Source organism: Metopolophium dirhodum, chromosome 7 (assembly GCF_019925205.1).
Source record: "Metopolophium dirhodum isolate CAU chromosome 7, ASM1992520v1, whole genome shotgun sequence".
NCBI classification, from domain to species: domain Eukaryota; kingdom Metazoa; phylum Arthropoda; class Insecta; order Hemiptera; family Aphididae; genus Metopolophium; species Metopolophium dirhodum.
This window is the reverse complement of record NC_083566.1, coordinates 28,028,346-28,049,487: the sequence shown is the minus strand read 5'-3', so window position 1 is coordinate 28,049,487 and position 21,142 is coordinate 28,028,346. Positions and strand designations below refer to the sequence as shown.

The following is a 21,142-nucleotide window of genomic DNA, read 5'->3' as shown; positions in this document are numbered from 1 at the left end:
ATAAAAAATATGTTGCATATTATATCGATAACATAATTCGTAAATAATAGTTATAATATACTTCAAGAATCAGTAACATTTTTATTTATATAGGTACTTAAACATAATTATTTAAAACAAAAATCGTTTATATATTAATATAACAACAATTATTAACATATAATATAATAATATGTTCTGTTATTAAAACAATAATCAACACATAAATATATTATAAACTAATTTATAAATACTCTGTTCTCTCCATAGACAGAAATCCTTTACAATTTCAGTGATGACTAATATTTTAACTCCAATGTGAGCGGGGGACTTCGATCTCACACAACTAAAAAATTGTATATTTTTTTTTTGGGAGGGGGGCTAAGCCCCCAAGCACCTCGCGATTTCCACCTATAGTTTTCTCGTCACTTTAAGTAGTAAGTTCTATTATTTTAGCTTGCTAATCTGTAGTCTGTTCACAAGATGAGAAAAACTCGTTTTCGAGTTTATGTCATGTCGGCGGACGAGTCACGAGTAGGTAGGCAATATAATACAATACTGAATACAATAATAAAAAATAAAATAAAATAATAGGCTTAGATGTCAATGAAATGAAATACAGACAATTTAAATGATCAGTTGTTGTTCCGCTTGGTAGGTGACACGAGTTTCAGCAGCGACACGATCGGTGCTTCGAATGCGATAGACAGGATGAATGCAAAAATGTAAGACACGACGATTTGTCCCAAAAACAAAATTGCCTGAAAACCAAACAAATTTTAATCTGTATTTACGTATACTCTATATAGTTGTAGTATAGTCGAATAAAGGTGGCAAGTACGAAGTACCAGTAGAGGTAGTATGTACTATGTACCTCTGTTACACTCAAGAAGGGGGGAGGGGGTCATAGAGTACGGGGGCTCGGCTATTTTAGGGTATTTTATTGTTGGGGGAGTGTAAAATAACTTACTCACCAAAATTGAAACCATAACCTAATATTATTTTATGACCTAGAAACAAATTCTAGATACCTATATCGTTAAGTAATATCAAGTAGGTACCTAGTATCTCCTACACAAGAGTTCATTAAAAGAAGGTATATAACTTGTTTGAAAAAAAATATTCTGATGATAATCCTGTAATCATAATTCGTGAAATATTATGATTTGGTTATTTTTGTAACCCAGATAGGTAGGTAACTCAATAAAATTGACAATACATCAACATATTAATATAATAATATATTACACAACAGAAGAAACGTGGAATAGGTACCTACTATACTTTATGCAATCATTTGAAGAAAAAAATATTTATCTTATAATTTTATTGCATGTTAAATACTTAAATGCATTCTTTCTTTATTTAAAAAGATTTTAAGATTTATTCTGTAGGCAACCTATCTGGGTGGGTAAAATGACTCTTTAGCCTCCTCCCCCCTTCCCCAAATAATTTTGTGCACCTTTTGCCACCCTACTACAATTATGCCACTGGATGAAGCAAATCCACAATTCGCCTCGTATCTTGCGTAGGTACTTACGTAGTTACGTTTTGTCAATACACACGTTGATAAAACGTTACTTTCAAAATTAAAATACATTTTAACTTTGTGGAAATATATTATATAGTTAGTAGGTACCAACTCAGTTTTGAACTAATTCCCTGTTTAATATATGTATTACTTATTATGGTTAAACAATGTATAATATACGTACCACAGTCTCCACGGTCAGGTGAAGTGGAGTGTCTCTCTTCATTACCACGTACCTAATGATGATCGGATGAACTAGGTAAGCGCAATAGGTAGTCCGACTGAACGGTATTAAGATTTTGCAGGACAGTAATTTGTTTATGTAACCTGTAAATCAGATGATATCATCGTTATTATACATAATATATTATATAGGTAAGTCAAGTTTTAATGGTGTTGAATGATGAATTGAAACAATTGGAACAATTATTGTTAAGAAAATTATGAACTGTGTGTGTGGGGCTGTGTGCGTAAGCGTTGGTAATTGAATGTGACTTACCCCCGTGTCCGGTCGCACAAGCGATCACTGTCCACGACAAGCAAAGGGCCCACAGGGTGTGACTCAACGAAGAGTGCGCGGCGGCCGCGACCGGATGTAGATCCATTTGATGGAGACCGAATATCAGACTGCAGAGCACCGCCGACGAAATGGTCCATCCCGCAATCACGGTCAGCTGGAAATATTGAAACGCGAATGTGATATATCGTCGCCGAACCGAAAATCGAAACAAACGCCGCTGCCGCACTTACCGTGTTCATCTTGATTTTGCACTCGGTCTTGAACAGCAGCCATCCGATGGACATGCCCACGAAATACGGTCCAAGTCTCGTCCACGGTTTGTCGTAGATCTTGTCGAATAGCGCCAGCGGGTCGTCAATGCTGTCGATTGTTTATCGTCATTTTTAGTCGATTTTATTGAAATAATAATAATACGGGGGGAAAAAAAATGTGCATAAATCACTCACTTTGGCATGTGCTTGTTAGTGTACGCTATGTATCCGGTAGTGAACCACGAGGCGACCGTACAAAGCACTAAAATGACAGCCGATACTTTGAAATACCTAAACAGCCAATATAGGTGTCGTGAGTTTTTGAACATGATCGTAAATTATAGTATCCTACGACTACAGTCGTAAAAATACAAAACATAATATAATATATCCGTTGATTGCTTCGTCAGTCCATTTGCTGACTTCACAACGGGACTATTTATTGGTGTGGGATATTTAGTATTTTTGGCTCTTTTAAACCTATCAAGGTATACTTCCCATACACCCGCTATTTAAGGAGTCTTATATAGGCAATTTTAATGACATTTGTGGATGAATTAAAATTGTAATATTCAATACATAGAAGAAATACAGAGTATTTTAAAAGTAATCTCTCATATCAGTACCAAAAATGGTTGTTGCGTAAAAACGAGATAGTATAGAAAAACCGAAAACTGTTTCACTTGGGACAAACTATCGAGTACCGTATAAATCATCAATAAGTACTCAATTATTTGTAATAATCAAATGAACAAAAATAAATGAAAAACAATGTTTTCTAATAAATTATTTGGATTACCTTAAAAAAAATTGTATTGATTTTTAATTTACATTCCTATAATTACAAGAATTAAATGGTTAATTATTTCAAATTGTACTGTGGTTTGTGGGCGTGGATCATAATATAAACGTGGCTAATTGAGTGTAGAGCCGTACATCATGTATTATATAAAACCCAATTGTCCACAGTGGACATAGTGACTATCAGTGCCATCATAGAGGAAACATTAAGGTTTTTTCTAAACATATATTATTCACTTCACAATCTGTATTAGGTATACAATAGTCAATGAGTATAAGTGATGTGTGAAGGACAGACATAAGTGGTGACTCGTTGAAACTTGAAGAGGCCATTTGTTGACGGAAAATTGGGCAGTGATCAAAAATTGATATATTGAAGGTTTTTTTAATGTAATTATATTACATTATATAATATTGTTTTTTTTTATAACATTAATACTTTTTAAATATTGAGTGTATATAATGATAATTGTTGTATAACTACTCGGCATAATATTATACATAAACACTATGTGTAACAGTGTATACTGCATACCTGTATAAATAGTCTATTACAAGTCTTATTACCTACGTTATTTTTGGTTGCTTATGTTTAATTAATCGTTTGATCTCTCACCGAACAGATAGTATGAGAAGAATGACACCTAGTATGTAGAATTGCGTGTCGTCTGCCAAATACCAACTCCAAAGCATGCACTGTAACAAATACGGTAACATTATCGTTGCGACGGCTGGTCGTATTAAAGCACTTTACTATGTAGCCTTTTACTCACCATGTCTTGAACGGGGAACAGTGTATTGATGTACAGTAGATTTCTCCACCAATATTTCGGGCAATTTAAGTGGTCGTCTGTCGGGGGGTCGAACACGGAATTATAATGGAACCATTTCATTGTCAGCTGTACCACGCCCAAAGCAAAGAAATACGGTGCAGTAAGTCTGAGTATAAACATTTGAGAATTGTATTATTAAATCGAATAACAAAATCATTACAGTGCGCGAGTTATTTTGCGCGCGCTATATTAACCTGCAGAATCGGTAAATCAAAAGTCCTATGAACTCGATAAAATTGGACAAAAAACCTGTGGTTTTGGTCAGTTTGTTAACGTCCACTTTTGCCGTAGTCCTGAAGTATAGAAATGAAACCAAAAGTCCACTATAAACACAAGAAAAAAATGTTTATTATTTTGCCAATACTAGAATACTCAAGTTTTTACAAGTACTTATTCATAAATACTTACAATACTTTTTTATTATATTATTTGTTCAAGTTATCGTTATATTGTACTATTTTAGTAACATTTTCATCAATTACCAAAAAACTTATATTAACCACTCGAATATAAAAAGTATTTCCGTAGGTGCGAATAAAAGTGTATTTACGTAAATATTTAAAAACACTGCATTTACCTGATGAAGAAGAAAGTGTCTACCGAATACGTCGCTTTGTTGATCAATTGAAACAACAAATGCCGTTCGGCTGTGGTACGGAATTCCATGTTGTCTAAAACAAATATATTTTATTGTATGATAAATGTCGAACTCGCGTTATGTAGGTCGTGATAGAGTGACGACCTGCGAATGATGATCAATTGAAGATAGTTACCCGAATATTTAAATGAAACGATGCAAACGTGACCCAAAACGATCCATACCATGCTCAATGACCGGAGACCATGTACCGTGGATATCGTGTCTTCGCCAATCGACTTATCGCATATTTGTCTTAAGTTTCTTCGTACGGAAAACGCCAGCAGCATGTTCACGGCTGTACCTGAGAACGCGGACAAATCATTGCGATCCATTACTTTGCGGTGAGGACTTTCGGAATGTATATTATGTAATATGTACTTACAGGTCATCGGTTCGGTTTTAGACAACGTCTCAGAGCTCTTCGAAGATTCTGCACGACATAGAAACACGTTCAAATAAAACACAATCTATTTGAATATTTAATAATTCCAAGCTTACCAGACTCCAAATCTATTTTGGAATGTTCGGAGAGCGGTTGTAACTTGGCGCTGCTGACAGCGTACCTGTAATTGTCAAACATGAACCCGTTCATTTTGTTACGGTCGTTTTTTTCCAAGTACACGTCTAAGCTCGTGCCCAATATCAGGAACACTGTGGTTGTGGCGGATATTATTCTATAAACGGGAAAAATATTACGGTTTAAACACAACGCAATCGATGGTTGATGGTTGAGTTACGGGGAGGAGGGATGGACACTTACACGAGGAGCCAGAAAACTCTGTCATCAAACAAATCATAGTGATCGTGAGGGGATTTCACCTTGGCGACTCTTACATCTCTTTCCGGGATGTCTTGATGCAGCGTCTGATTGACCATCTCGTCCACATCTTCTCTGGAACAGGAGTAAGGCAAACACAAACCCAAGTGCTGGTATCTCTCCTGTTTACGAAAACACGTTTAAGATAAATATGAAAGTGATTGGTAAAGTATAAACTGTAACGTGGAATTTACAATTAAAAAAAACTTTCTTTTAATAATGTATAACAATTAATATTTTATCCTCTAAAGTCTAAATGTTGTCCCTAAATTTAACTACAATATACAATATATAGCAGGCCAGCAGGGGTCTTCAACCTTTTTATACGGTGGTTAAAATTTGCCATACGCTAGGGCATCACGGCCAATTTTTTTTTAGATGGACATAGAGGTAATGAAATCGAAGATAATAGCTGCAGGGAAGAATGTTGTATCTCTATTTTTACAAATTTTTTTTTTCAAGTTGTAACTGTTTTTTTTTTTGTAGTTCTCGCGAAGACGGTAGTAACTGCATTTTATTATACAGAACGTCTTTAGTTGTTTTATGCTACTTATAATCGGATTCACGTTTAAATACCAACTTAAAAAAAAAAATTGTAAAATAGAGACAACCTTTTTCGCTGCGGCGAGCGATATATAAGAATTATTATTTTTAGTAATTAATAAATTGAAAACAATAACAACTAATATATTTTATATAAAATGTTATAGTATTATGTTATTTTATATAATCTTATATTAGGTATATCATTTGATAACTATTGATTGTGAAATTATAATCAAAGGCATACTATTATATATTATACATTATAGGTAATATTTAGGTGTACCAAATCAAATTGGAATACATAATGTTACATATTTATATTTTTTAAATTAAGTAAAATCATATTTACCGTGTAATTAATAGGTGCTTTTAAGGCGATGTATGTTTTTATTATATTGAATCCTAGTTTGAAAGGTAGTTCTTCATCGTATTCTGATATTTCTGTGCACAAACTTTTCGATCCTAACCAGAACGTATTTCCCCAGAAATAACCACTGCTGTAATGTCCACTAGCATCTGACACTATAAATAAAAAAAAAAATTAATTTAATTTTCTTAATATTCACGCGGGACATAAAATAATGATTATATCGCAGATGATGTCTACTTACATCATTTTACGCTTAAATATAATATTATGTAATCATTTTTCATCTTTGGGAAATTTAAAGTTTGGGACTACATAAAAAAGTTTTAAAAGTAGGAATACTTACTCAAGTTTTTTTGTAATTTTTAATATGTATTTAAGTGTTAAAAGTTAAAACCAATACTAGACAGTTAATACAAATTATCTATACCTAAATTTAACATTAGCTACCAATTTCGATGTACATGTACCCGATCTTTATTAAGATCCTCCATTACTCAGCACAAGTTAAGTCATACTAATGTTTGAATGTGTTCATTCATCGTTGAATAAAAGTTCAAATTTGTGTGAGGTTTAAATTTTTAGACCTGAATATATAGTTTGATATCTTAGAGATATATGGTGGGACATATTGATTTTTTGAAGAACAACTACAGGTACTTACTTAGGAAAGTTTTAATTTCATTAAGAGAACGTTTCACCCGCATTTGTTGTCTCCGCCTTACACACGTATAAGGCATAACAAAAACTGTTTTGCGCGGGAAAGAACCGAAAAGGCTACTACTCATAACTAAGAAATGACATTTTCACCATACATAAAGGAGAAATTTGGCTGTGAAATATCGTTTTTATTTTTTTTGATATCATTTATACGAAAAAAGTATATACATAGAAGAAATTAATGGTCTAATTAAAACAATTAGGGTAGCGGTTTTTATAGACGGTCGCAATAATGCATAATTCACATGTTTTCAGCATGATCTTTTGAATATTGAAAAAAACAATTTTCCTAAATTGAATAACAAAATAGATTGAGGAAAAAAATCGTATGTAAATAATCGCTATAGGTACTCGTAATTTCTATTTTTATTATTTTATACTATAATTTAGTTTTGATAAAATATGAGAGTTATTTTGTTTGCAATTACCTATTGTGTTTTTTTAAGGGTCGCAAAACGTTGAAATTAAAATGTTAGGGTCGCGATAATAATTGGTTGGGAACCGCTGATATACGGAAACGCGCGTTTAATACAAATACATATTTTGATATTTATTGGTTCTTTTGAACAAGGTGACCGGGTAAGATGACGTCAATAATGAACCAAGTATTTTAACAATTGGAGGGAGGAATACATTGGTATGGGAGATTGTAAATTGCACTGATTATCTTTTATCTTCTTCGTATATATTATCTTCTTTGTAAGTAAATTCTTTACTTGTATTAAAAACCTGAATTCCAACCCACACAGCATTTGGGAAATGATAATATTTTGTGAGTGTCTTAAAGTGGTTGAATAATGAATATTTGACTAATAATATTTTATAAATATTTTCTTCTTATGATAAAAAAATATTTATTTATTTATTTATTTATATTTATATTTACGGGTCTAGCCCTTTTGAAAAACAAAGTTTGATATATATAGATTTACAATAAAATTAATAAAGATATACATAGGTATGGTATAAGCATTAACAGAGGCGGGAGGCGTCAACATTGGCAAGAGACATTAATCTTGTGATAGGTTCGTTTGCTAAATAATTTGAGGTGTAAGAAGGAATGTAGAAAGGAGCATTATTTCGAGAAATACGTTGAGGTACTCTAAAATTGATTAGGCTTAAAAGGTAAGGCGAATCTATGTTACCTGATATCAATCCATTTAGAAACTTAAACCCTAGAGTAATTCTCCGATTAGAAAGGGTGTCAATATTGAGGAATTCGGAAACAGGGACGTAATCGTGAGGCTGTATATTATAGGCTCTATATAATATTGTACTATATGATTGCATAAAAATGTTGACTTAATATTTTTATAAAGTTTCTGTAAAAATGTTTTTTGAAATATATGATTAAAATATTTTGTAAATGTTTTTTATAAAATATTTTCAAATATATGAACTTTTGGGCCAAAGAATATAACTAAAATATTTCCTAATTATTTACGCAACTTTTTAAAATATTTTGACAACTATATTATTTTCCTGAAAGTATTTTTACCATAGTTGGGAAATATTTTTATGCTGTATGGTACTGGTACTAACTTAAAACTTTTGACGACCTGTGTAGAGCGTGTAGGTACTCCATCAGCTCCAACAAGTTAAATGTTTGATTTTCATAGAATACATTAATGAAAGGTTTGTAAGGTTGGCATTATGTTCTGACAAAGCGTATAAAACGTAATACTAAAATAAAATTATACGAATATACGTTATGTATAGTTGGCAAATTATTTTTTTTTATTTTTTATGTATATTTAAGTATAGTATAAACTTTACATAAAAATGTCATTTTTTAATGGAATTTACATACATTATACGCCCATTGAAATATTATCCAGGAAAATATCTAAAATAAAATAACAAGTACCTTTACGGTATGTAATAATTATTAAAATTCCATTATAAATTATAATGGAATGATTCTCTATAAAATGGTGCCTTTAAAAAAGAAGCTGTCCATAGCAATTGACTCTTTGTTTCTCCTTATATACAATAAAATGTATTCAATGTTGTTTTAACTGTGTCCATGTAAACACGATTTTCGATTCTGAGCGAAGCAAAAAATGTATTGATTTTATAATGATATGTGTTTTTTTTTAAATTTTTTTTTATTTTTGTGTCTGTCATCACCTTTTAGGACAGTAAAAATGCTTGGATTTTCTTCAATAGTAACTTTTCTGATAGGAAAGTGAATCTAGTTGGTAATTTGGGGGGTCAAAAGTAAACATTTCCCAGTAGTTTTAAAAATTAAGGATAAACGGGAATTTTTACGCAAAAACGGTTCTCGATAAAATCGATTTTGGTTTTTGGTGCAACTTTAAAACAAATGTACATGCAATTTTGACCGAATATTTATATTAGCATTTTCTATACACCATAACATTTTCCAAATATTTTGACTTATTTTGAGCTGTTTACGGACATTTTCAGTTTCCATATTTTTTAGTTTTTTTTTCTTTAAATATCAATAAAATATTATTTGTTGGTTAAAAAAGCTTGAAAATGTAATAGAAGGCTCCTAGGTTAGTATATTGTTTCAAAGGCAGATGAAAAAAATTAAAAATCCTTAGTCATAGTTTTTATTTATAAGCATTTAAAGTTCAAATCTTGACAAAATACGGAAAAATCACAAAAATCACGAAAATTAGCAAATTATTTTGAGTTGAGAATTCATAAAAAATTTTCTTTTTAAATCTAAGTTTTGAAAATGTAATACAAGATTATCCATACGTTTGTCTACCTTTATCTAAAAAAAATGTCTACAAGAAAGTCAAATTACATTTTTATGAGCGTTTGAAATTCATATTTTTACAACATTTGATATTCACTCGATTTCTCATGTAACGATTTTCTTATTTTGTTGTAATTAAAAAACGTATTATTGTAAATAATGGAAAATTTCACTGAATGTATATATTAGCATTTTCTATACACGATAAAATTTTGAAAATAATTTGACTCTTGTTGAGCTGTTTACGGACATAGTCAGTTTTCAATTTTTTTAGTTTTTTTTTCTAATAATATTAATTAAAAAGCGTGAAAATTTAATGCAAGGCTCCTGATATATTTTTACAATAGTAGTTGAATAATATTAAAATGTATATTATAATAAAACGTAAAATGTATATTATAATTTATACCGAATTTATATCTTTAATATTAAAAATAAAAATAATTTAGTGCACTATTTAGAATTCTTAGGGCATTTTTAAGTTTTTTTAGAACATTAAAATCATCAATAATAATTATGATAATCAACCCAGAAAAAACCAAGGGGGGCAACTGCCCTAACTTGCCCCCCCCTTCCCTGTGGACGCCCTTGACGGTCAGTATTATAGTTGATTCTAAGAACCGAGTAATTTATATTTTAAGTAATTAGTACTCTTATGTTATATGGATGAAAAAGAAAAACACTTATAATAAAATACGAATAGTGTCTATAAACCAAAACTCAAAATGACATTGTATAAATACATTCGTTTAACGTTCCAGATGAATCGAGTTTATAATCAAACAATAGTTAATTTTTTTAAATAATATTGTATAATGTTATCATGATAATAATATTATAAAATTAAAATTACAAATTGCTGTCTAGGTAGAGTATTCAGTTACAAATGTACAATGTAATAGCTACCCATCAGTTTACAAGACTCGTGAAAATGGATTCACGTAAAGATTATTTTCACGGAGTTGTGTAGGTATTGCAGTGAATTTACATCGGCCGCGAACGAACATTTTGTTGCATTGCAGTTTAAAATTATAAAAGAGTTAAAATATTAAATATTGGAAATATACGTGCGCAGTAGTATTCAGCTGAATACCCCAAACGCAGAGAATCCCTTTCAAATTTGCAAAAATAAATATTACTCTACTATTATAGTACCTATATATTATAAGGTCTATATAATATTGTCTTAACGATGAACGTGGTTGATAATTGTTTTACTACTGTTGTCACTGCACATTTTTATCGGCGTTCAATAAAAAAACTTCGTTTACCGACAACCACGGGAAGTATATCCAGTAGCTATAATAAGCTATAATACAATTCATTGATCAATGCTAATACGTATTATATCTGCAGAGACCACGTGAGGGCGTCGTAGCAGATCTTATCGGTTCGTTTATAATATCGTCGCACATCGTCGGTTGGGTGTGACGACGTGTGTCGTGTCGTTTTACTATTTTAAATTTGATAGAAATTCAAGGGCGTCCGAAGGGGGGGGGGGGAAATAGGGGCAGCAGCCCCTCCCTCGGCTTTTTCTGGGTTGATTTATCATACATTATTATTGATGATTTTAATGTTCTAAAATAACTAAAAAATGCCCTAACAATTGTAAATAATGCACTAAATTATTTTTATTTTTAATATTATAGATATAAATTCTAATTTACATTTTAAACTTTTAAATGATTGTAGAAAAGTTGAATAGACAGAACTTATCATTTAGACTACTTATTTAATCTGAAAATTAACTATTTTTTTTCTGTACCAATAGGTTAGGTTAGACTTTAGATCATATATTTACTATAAAAAACATGTGGAAATTTAAAAATAAAATTTTTAATTTAAATTTAGAAAAAACTTCAAAATGCTCTAAAAATCTTTAAATGCAAAAAATTACCTTAAATTTAAAATCATCAAAAAATTCAATGTAGGTCTGTTATAAAACGAGTATCGCGTAGATTTGGAAAACAATGCAAAGCGCAATATAAACCCAACCTCAATCATTACCGTTGTAATATAAAATATCGCAAATTAAACTTTTTTTTAAGTAAAAAATAAAAACATTATTTTTTTTTTTACAGAGTGATTTTTATTACACTTTATTCAGAATCAGAACTAAGAACGTTGCTTTTATTATAGATTATGAGATGTAGTGGTGAGACCAAGTGCAATACTGCAGTGTCGACCAAGTTTTTACTTTTTTAATAAAAAAATTATATGTTTATAGATTGCATAGGTACCTACTACAGTAGTTTCAACTTTTAAAGTTTGTGGTACAATGACTGAATAAGCTAGAAATATTCAATTTTATAAATTACCAACAATTATAAAATCAACGGTAGCCATTTTATTTATTAAAAAAAATGTATTTGATAATTTAAAATTACATAACAATTAATTAAAATTAATGCTACAAGATTATGTTTTAACCATAACTATATATGTACGTATAATTCATAAATATTTTTACATCCATTGTCTGTCTGAAAGAAAATGTGTCACAAAAATACTTAATAACTAATATGATAGTGAGACAAAAAATGTAAAAAAGGAAAATATTTTGCCGTCCCCTTGACAAATTCCTGCGGACGCCCTTGGATAGCATCAAAACTCTAAAGTCAACAGTATTAATATTATACCAAGCGTGGCAATCCGAAAACCGTCAAGTTAATAATATTATGTATACTTCTCTTAATGTATCGAGAAAAAATTACGTTTTCAGTCTTCGGAACAACGGCATTGTGACGTTAAATAAATAAAAAAAGTAAACGATACCGAACATATTGCTGCATTTTTAAACGGGTTTCCGTTTTTTACATTAGAACGTTGCAAAACCTCGTGGAGTCAAGTTCAAGGTTGTCTACTCGCGTGAGTTTGTATTGTAACATTCATAAATAATTAATTATAGGCAATCGTAAATCGTGTGTACCTACACGGTTCCTCGCGGCGACACACGGTAATGATATAATACGCATAATATAATCATTGAGAATAGTGTTGTTATTATTCGTATATTATATAATAGGCAGGCAATGAATTCGCCTCGTTGTCTTATTGATAAATATAATATTAATTCAGAGGCGTATTTACGATTTTGGCGCCCTAGGTGCACAAATTTTGGCACGCCTTTTTTTCTCAGTTTCCTTTTACTCATTGTCACAAAAAACTTTTAAGCCCCCTCTAATTTACAATTTACTTTTTACCTCTCCGTTAAAAGTCAAAAAGTGACCCAAAATTTATATTCTCCCCTTATTGCATTTATGCTTCCACTAATTTAGAGAACACTTTTGTTTTACCATTACCACTCCATTTATTCCTAGTAAAAAAGTCAACCTTTATGATCAAATAAAACAAATTATAATTTTAGATTTTAGCATTTTTTTTTTTTCTAAATTGTATCTATACATATGACAATAATATAATAAAATACATTATATATATACATATATATTATATAGAAATATGTTTAGAAATGTAAAATATGTTATAAGAAAAATACAGGTTATTACTTATCACTTATCAGTTATCATTAATATGATTTCTCAACAAATCCAATACAATAAAAAAAATTTTTTTGTTGATATAACCTCTAGCGACGGCGCCCTTTTGAGAACTCGGAATTTGACGCCCGGGGCAATTGCCCCCCGTCGCCTCCCCCTAAATACGCCACTGAATATTATATACCTACGTCTATGCTTAGGCAAAATCGATGTGCTCGCGTCGATTATTATTTTCGTGACGAATCAGGGCTTTATAGTTTATATATTATATTTTTCACTTTCTCCCGTCGCCGAATGATGCGATTTTTTGTACCTATATGACTATATCTCAACATATTTCGCGGCAGATTCTCAGTCGTAGAGACGTATTCGATCGTGCACGACCAGTGTATTATCTTGATAGTGGATCGGATTTTTAAGGGCCTATTATACCTATGTCCACCGCGATAGTAGTACCTATAACCGTCAACCAAGTATGCATAATATACCTATTTATAATATAAAACGCTACACGAACAAACACAAACAGTATAATATTATATAGGTAGTTGTACGTTGACGGGGCGTGATTTATATAATAAAAGGTATTATAGCACACTATTACACGGAACGTCAACACGTGGGAGGAAGTCTATAATACTGTAATGTACTATTTACAATATTATATACCAATTTATATAGATGACGGTTTCACCACCGGCTCGGAAATGAGCTAATTTATTCACACTTCGTATCCGTGAACGGTGTTCGAAAGAAAGCTATTCGAACGATATTTATATTTGGATTGTTTATTCAGAGTAGGTACGTAATATTATTCATCTTCAGGTATGTTGAGTGCAAGGCACTGCGTATACCGTGGTCGGCGAACGTCGTAAGTCTTGCAGTGTTATGATACCAAATGTATTTAACATTTCTATGGCGTGATAAATATCTGCTACAGTAGGCATTCATGATTTCGACATTTGGTCTTAAAAAAAAAATGGACATTTTAATTTCGTAGGCCCATGGGCAATATGCAATACATGTTCAAAATTCCTATAGTATGTATAGGTATATAGGCACATAAGTACGTTTAAAATATTCAAAAAATTGTTTTTCACTATTTTTATATATTATAAATTATAATATTTGTCGAATGTCGATTGATTAAAGTTACGACAAAGTATATTGTTTTTTACAAATACCGACTGTTGAAAATGATTGCATAATTTGTATTGGGTAGGTTCCTTATTTGTTTTCAGCAAAAATTATGTATCTATCGTTTTTTTCCGTAAAGTAATAAGTTCGCGTGTTGTGAATTTAGGTCAAAAGCCAAAATACTCAGTATGATTGTATGAAATACAAGATTCAAAATACCCAATATCAAATTTTCTAATGAACAAGGATGAAATCCAATAAAAAATCATAGAAAATAGCCTGTTTAAAAAAATAGTTCCTAATAATTTGAGTATATGAATTATGATTGTCAACATTTAATGTTTCGAATTTTATGAAAAATTAATGATTACCTAATCCGTTAAAGTATATTAATATTTACCTTAATTATACCTTATTACCTAGTATTTATAATTTATCACTGACACTTAGCAATCGTTAACAAATTCAATTTTTTTTTTAAATGTGTTGAAACTTTTATAATTTCCTAACTTGAAAAATATTTATCCGCCAGATATTCCAGTAAGTATACAGGGTATTTTTTCCAAATACCACGCGCCATAATATTTTTACTAGCATCTGAATACATTATCATAATAATATATAGCAGTTTGCAGACCATTCATCTTTCTCATCACTCTGCCGATATTTTATATGGCGACCGCGGGTCGATCGATTATGGTAGTTCTCGTGCTGTGTGTAGTGTACAGGTTTTGTTCGGTTCGAGTTCGTTCTGCAGCCAGCAAATGCGGCAGATCGGAAAATCTGTTTACTCATTGTGCTGTATAGGTATATCACATTTGACTATATTTCTACGAAATGCTTACAGTTATATGTTATGCGTAAGGCGTAACAAATAAAATATATATACCTACGCATATCGTGAATGGGAATTTTTTTCATTTGCGTGCTGACACGGACAAGAAGGAAAAAAAAACATTTGGACATATACCTTATACCTAAGTGTTCAAAATATCTAATGCAGTATAATACGTACACCTCAGATATATTATATACAGGCTGATTTTATACCAGTAAACACAAAACACACTCATTATCTCGACAAGTATTAACGTTTTTACAGAAAATAACTATAACTCGTAAGCTACTTGTCAAAAATTTGATTTTTATATAATATCTATAAGTACTCCAAAATATTATATTCTGCTTTAGGGCGAGGGAATACAAACGCACGTTGTTATTGAAAAAAAGTAAAAAATAATATTTATTAGGAAACTTTTGTTTTTCAATGACTTAAGATTATGACGTAGGAAAATATTTTCAAAAACGTTAATATTATGCGATATACAATATAATATACAATGAATACATTGCCCATATTACTGTCTTATAATACCATATAATATTATTATAACGTATACCTATTACCGTATGTCGAATCGCGTTCGATTCGCGTCGAATACATACGTACCTGACGGCGCCGGTGCACAGCACATAAAAATAATATTATACATTATACGCACTGACCGTGATGACGAATGTGACACGCGCCATTTGAAATGGGGTCCTTGTTAATTGGCCACACTTTCGATTTCCCAACCCGCCCGGCCCACGAAAATCGAATTACCCACGGCAGCGGGTCGCAGGCGGTCACACTCAATAACAATAATATATAAGTGTTAAAGTGTGCGTTCGGTTTCAAGTCTTTTCCATCATATTATTACTGCACTCGTATTATATTGTTGTGTACTATTATTATTATAGTACTCCGCGATTAACCGGCGTCTGTTTGTTTTTTTTTTTTTTAAATTTGTTTTAGATTCTCCGACGCAACGCGCACACACGAACACTTGCAATTCCGTGACGTCATAACCTACCAGAGCCCTATACTTATAGTCCAGTCCCCCGGCCGGGGTCGGCTGGCGGGCTAACGGGGCTGCAGCCGCGGGCCCCGTCATAATTAGGGCCCCCATATATCACTGTAATACGGTCATAGACGATTTGTTTATATCAATCAACATAATCGAGCAATTACACTTATAGACTTACCGTATAAATTGATTATAAAAAAAAAAACCAATTTAGCGAAAAAATGTAATTTATAATTTAAGTCAAGGGGAAAAAAGTTAACCCCGTGTCCCAAACGTCCTAAGTAGGGCTCTGCAACCTACACGAGACGATGATATCACTGGGCAGTGACACGCGATTTCCGACGACGAGATGACGTGTAGGTATGTTATAAATTATAATATAATGTATACTTATGGGGGGAGGGGGGGGAGACCAGGAAAATAAATTTTTCAGGTCGAGAACTTATTATTTGTTCGTCCCGGCCACATTTTTTACTAATATACCCATCTAAAAATTACAATACTATCCTATATGTGCAATTTAAGACGGGGGCAAGAAGTTCCCTTTGTCCCTAAAGTTCGTATTGGGGCTAAGCTTTCGAAATGCATTTTGTAGCATAAGCATATATGCTTAATAGCATACATGCTATTATACCCTATAGTTGCGGTCATATTATAGTGAATAATGTATCCATCAGTTTATAGTGTAATGTAAAATTATAATTTCTAAAATGTCTAGGTGTCTGGTACCTGGTACATGTATAATATTTTATAAAAATAAATGCATTATAGCTGACAGACATTGGAATCTGAGTATTATAAAATAAGTTATAATCAAGTATTTTGAATAAATGGTATTCATTTTAACGTGATAATTGTTAAACTTTTTGAAAGAAACTTTTCACGTTTGAAAAGTTTTCATCACATCGATATTTTATGACCTTTAAAATTGGTGAGTTGTATATTGTATATTACACATACGCATTTGATTTCATTTGAGACTTTGAACATCATAATACGATTGAATATATTATATATTATGCGTCCATATGGCTATGACACAATAGATGGACGATAATAATAATATTATCCAATCTATTATTTTATCACGAAAGATCCGACTGAATTATACCTATTAATTATTTTATTATTGTATTGTGTGCTTATAGTCCTTATACTATATTATATTACATAAGGCTGCAATGATCGACGACCTAAATATTATTATATAGGTACACTATAGGTACAGTGTTTGAATTTAAAAATATAAAAGAAGTGGGACTCTTATAGACTAGAATAAATCAAAGGATCTAATAGCGATTGAACTCAATATGACTGTTTTTTTTTTGATGGGGAGGGGTGAAGTACTTCATTGTGAAGTACTTCACACCCCCCACGCTATTGATCCTCAAACTAATAATTACAATATAATAGTTTGCCAGTAATGACTACCTATTTATATGAACGATTACATAAATGTATATTAACTGCTGCTATGCAACAAATTATAATATTGTTTAATCTATCTGTATCGCTATATAAATTATATAGCAGTACAGATGGGATTAATTTCATTTTACGTTGTATTATCGCAGGTCACTCGTCTTGTTTGAAAACGCAACAAAAACGATTGTGTTAATCTTAAATCATATACATTTATCATCTAAGGTGTTAATAGCTAAGACAACACATTTAAACCCATAAATACAAAATTGATAAAATTCGAGTATTTACTGTGGTTTTGGTTTCTATGATTTATACGATCAGTTTATAGCTACAAGTTCCGAGTTCTAATCGTGCTTTATGCGAGACATTCAATTTTTTTTAACTTTTAAGTAAGTTTAAGTTTTCTCGTAACGCCAAAAATGTAAACCATTAAATTTATTAGGTTTTTACACTTTTCATACAATTTTTAAACTTCTGATATAGATAATTGTTTCGATGATCAACATTCATTTAATATTTGATTATTGTTTTTCATCACATGGTTGTTTTTAAGTTTAGTTTTCCATATCTTACTTAGCTAAACACCTAGGTAAATTTCTAAACAAAGTTTCGACAGAAGATATTTAGATGTTTAGGTACTTAGTACATATATCACACATTTAAAAATAATAATAGAAGAATAATAATTATTGACAGTTATTGTCTTTACATTATACGGATTTCAAAATTTAAAATATTTAACGTGCCATGTATATGTTATCAATCTTAAATAAAAATCTTTTTAGAGTATAATAAAAGAAAATTTATTTTATATTATTTCAAATGAAAGTAGCTACCAATTAAATTAAATAATACATAATATAAAAATTTTATTTGTTGACAACAGATTCATACTTTTTTATTTTTATCTTAATCTAGACTTATGTAAATGACAATAAAGGCTCATTATACGTATATAAAGTCCTAAAACAGTTTAACCGTGATTGGTTCATTAAGTTTTTATTAAATGTTTATGCATTTAAAAACTTTCTTCTACCTATGTAGTTAAATTAAGGATAAAAATAAGAATTATAAATAATCTTTGAATAGGATGGTTATATTATTTATATTTTTGTATACGATTGTTATAGTCGTAATCTGTTATATAAACGTATTTACTATGCTATAATCTTAACCTTTTTTCAGAACTCGAAAATTCCTCATAATAGTTATTATTTCTCTAACATTAAAACTTAAGGGACGAAATATTATAGCCGCAGAACGTAAATTTGCTATGTTACGCATTTTTACCTATACTTACTAATACCCTTATGAGGGTAAAAGAAAATAAAATTACAAAAAAATTATCTTTTACATTTTAAATGATTTAATTGGCATTTAAAACAATGAAAATAAATAATTTAACGTCTTTTAATTGCAATATATAATATGTGGGGACATGGGTAATCGAAAATTGAGATAATTTAGTCCGATCTATTACTATACTATATAGGCGCGATTAACGAATTATATTACCTATTCGGTGCAGGTGTTGAGTTATAATAAATTATAATTAATTGACAACAAACTCACTTTTGAATGCCCACATCTTGCCGTTGCGCAGGGCTGTTTGGTAGAGTTGCACGTGCTCAGCACACAGGGACGACACGGCAGGCGTGGCCGTCAACTCGTACGGGTCCCAGAATCGGAACAGCTCTTCGGGCCGGGTGACGTTGCCGCCTGGCCACCCTCGCCGGTAGCTGGACGACCGCACGTACTCGGGATACTTGACCGACCGCTGGAGGACGTGGCCGACGGGGCTGGTGCCGGCGGGCGATGCGTCCTCGGCGGCCGCGTCGTACTCCTCGGCGGACGCAGACGATTCGCCGCCGTTGGCCGGCACCGGTCCGACGTCGGTCAGCGGCAGCTGGTTATCCGCGGCAGCGTCGGCGACTGACGCACCGCCGTCGTGACCGTGGCCGTCCGTGTCTTCGAACACCACAGAATCCTCGAGGTCCTCGTAGAGTTCGGACACCCGGTCGCTAGCGGTGGTGCCGTCGGCGCTGACAACGCCGCCACCACCGCCGCCGTCGTCTTCTCCGCGGTCACCACCGGTTAACTCTCCCGAGTCAGAGGCCCGACTGCCGTTGTCGTCGTCGCCACCGCCGCCACCGTCCACCGGGGACGACGTCGCAATGGCTGTGGAGTTTTGAGACGTTCCGGCGTCGTGCAAACTACTTGGATGTTGTTCCGCGGACGAGCTGTTCGTCGTCGTCGGCGTGGCCAGGGACGGCCGCATCGCCGACGCGAACATCAGCGCCCAACAACAGCACCAGAGTAACGTTTTCATCGCGTGCGGTTTCGTGTGTATTTATCGACCTCGTACGTAGTATAATATCGAGTGCAGACCGTCAAACGGCACTTCGTATAAGTACGTTGCGCGATATAAAATATGCGAATCGATACTGTCGATATTATTTTATCGCTGCGCGCTACGACGACCGTGCCGCGTCAGACGTTTGTGGAGACTGATACGCGTCGGGTGGCCGGTATGCTCGAGGACCCGTACAAACGGGCGGCGGCGGTTCGTTAGCCGCCGCGTGTCTCCGCGGGCTCGGAATTTCTGTTTTGCGCGCGCAAACCAACGCGCGAGCAGAGGGAGGTGAGGCCGTGGCCGTTAGCTGCCGATGTTGTCCGTCCGGCTAGAGTTCGGACTCGGCCGGATTGGATCTCGTGGCCGGGGGCCGTGTCGCGCTACCGATAGGTTTATACCACCACTCTGGACGCGGTACATTGCATATGCCATATATTATAACATATACGCGGTTCCGGTTGTCGTTCCATCGGGTTTTTCCAAAGACGTAGTGTTTAACATTTTGTTATTGTAATTATTCGAACTCGCAGACAATTTTATAGTTGCACAGACTCTAAGTTATACCAGATACCTATCTTGAACATAACCGTGTTTTATACCTTATACTTTATGATAGTATACTACTACCACTAATATTAATTATTATTACAATATAATATATTTATACAATTATTATTGTCTAGCCACTCGTTCAATAATTGTAATTTATCACGTGAGGGGCAAGCGTATAATATATATATATATATGTGGTAACGTTTATAATTATAGTGCTGTAGTGTCTAAGGGCAAGTGGTAACCATCGTGATCTCATCGACGGTTATGGTTTGTAACCATCATACTATTATAATAATAATAATTGTACTTACTACTACCGTATGAGTATATGCGACGTGCGTCTAAATACTGTTAAGCTTCCTCGTATATTATTATATACAAACAGCAAATTCAAGGTTTTGTTTAATATATAACTTTTTGTATAGCAATCGAGACGATGGACAATATTCGAAAAGCACTGCGCGTGTTTACCTTTGGTCGACGTACCTTTACGACTTTATCTCAAAAAACCATCGCATCACATCATATCATTATATACAAAGTGTGTTCATTATACCTTCATTATACACGAGTATTATGATTTATA

At 32.7% G+C, this 21,142-nt stretch overlaps 1 protein-coding gene across 2 annotated transcripts; it reads right to left on the bottom strand.

Annotated features, from left to right (window-relative positions):
- Positions 1-75: 75 nt before the first annotated feature.
- On the bottom strand, positions 76-20,261 carry LOC132948472 (nose resistant to fluoxetine protein 6-like). 2 transcript variants are annotated; one of them, XM_061018944.1, is made up of 16 exons: positions 19,221-20,261; positions 6,268-6,440; positions 5,316-5,494; positions 5,054-5,229; positions 4,938-4,985; positions 4,689-4,856; positions 4,493-4,586; positions 4,110-4,238; positions 3,856-4,021; positions 3,699-3,778; positions 2,477-2,572; positions 2,261-2,390; positions 2,010-2,184; positions 1,695-1,837; positions 604-740; positions 76-537 (listed from the first exon to the last, which is right to left on the bottom strand). In XM_061018944.1, the coding sequence occupies exons 1-15, from the start codon at positions 19,975-19,977 to the stop codon at positions 615-617; spliced, it is 2,640 nt and encodes an 879-aa protein (XP_060874927.1). In that variant the 5' UTR covers positions 19,978-20,261; the 3' UTR covers positions 76-537; positions 604-614. The 2 variants fall into 2 exon arrangements, with proteins under 2 accessions (XP_060874927.1, XP_060874926.1); XM_061018943.1 differs by having other exon boundaries at positions 78-740; positions 19,221-20,258.
- Positions 20,262-21,142: the final 881 nt, after the last annotated feature.

Excerpts from the sequence above, each read along its gene's own strand:
- LOC132948472 (XM_061018944.1), bottom strand. The coding sequence starts at position 19,977 with ATGAAAACGTTACTCTGGTGCTGTTGTTGGGCGCTGATGTTCGCGTCG. Across the intron at positions 4,857-4,937 it reads TAAAACCGAACCGATGACCT|GTACAGCCGTGAACATGCTG; the intron begins GTAAGTACATAT and ends CCGCGTTCTCAG. Across the intron at positions 741-1,694 it reads ACCTGACCGTGGAGACTGTG|GCAATTTTGTTTTTGGGACA; the intron begins GTACGTATATTA and ends TTTGGTTTTCAG.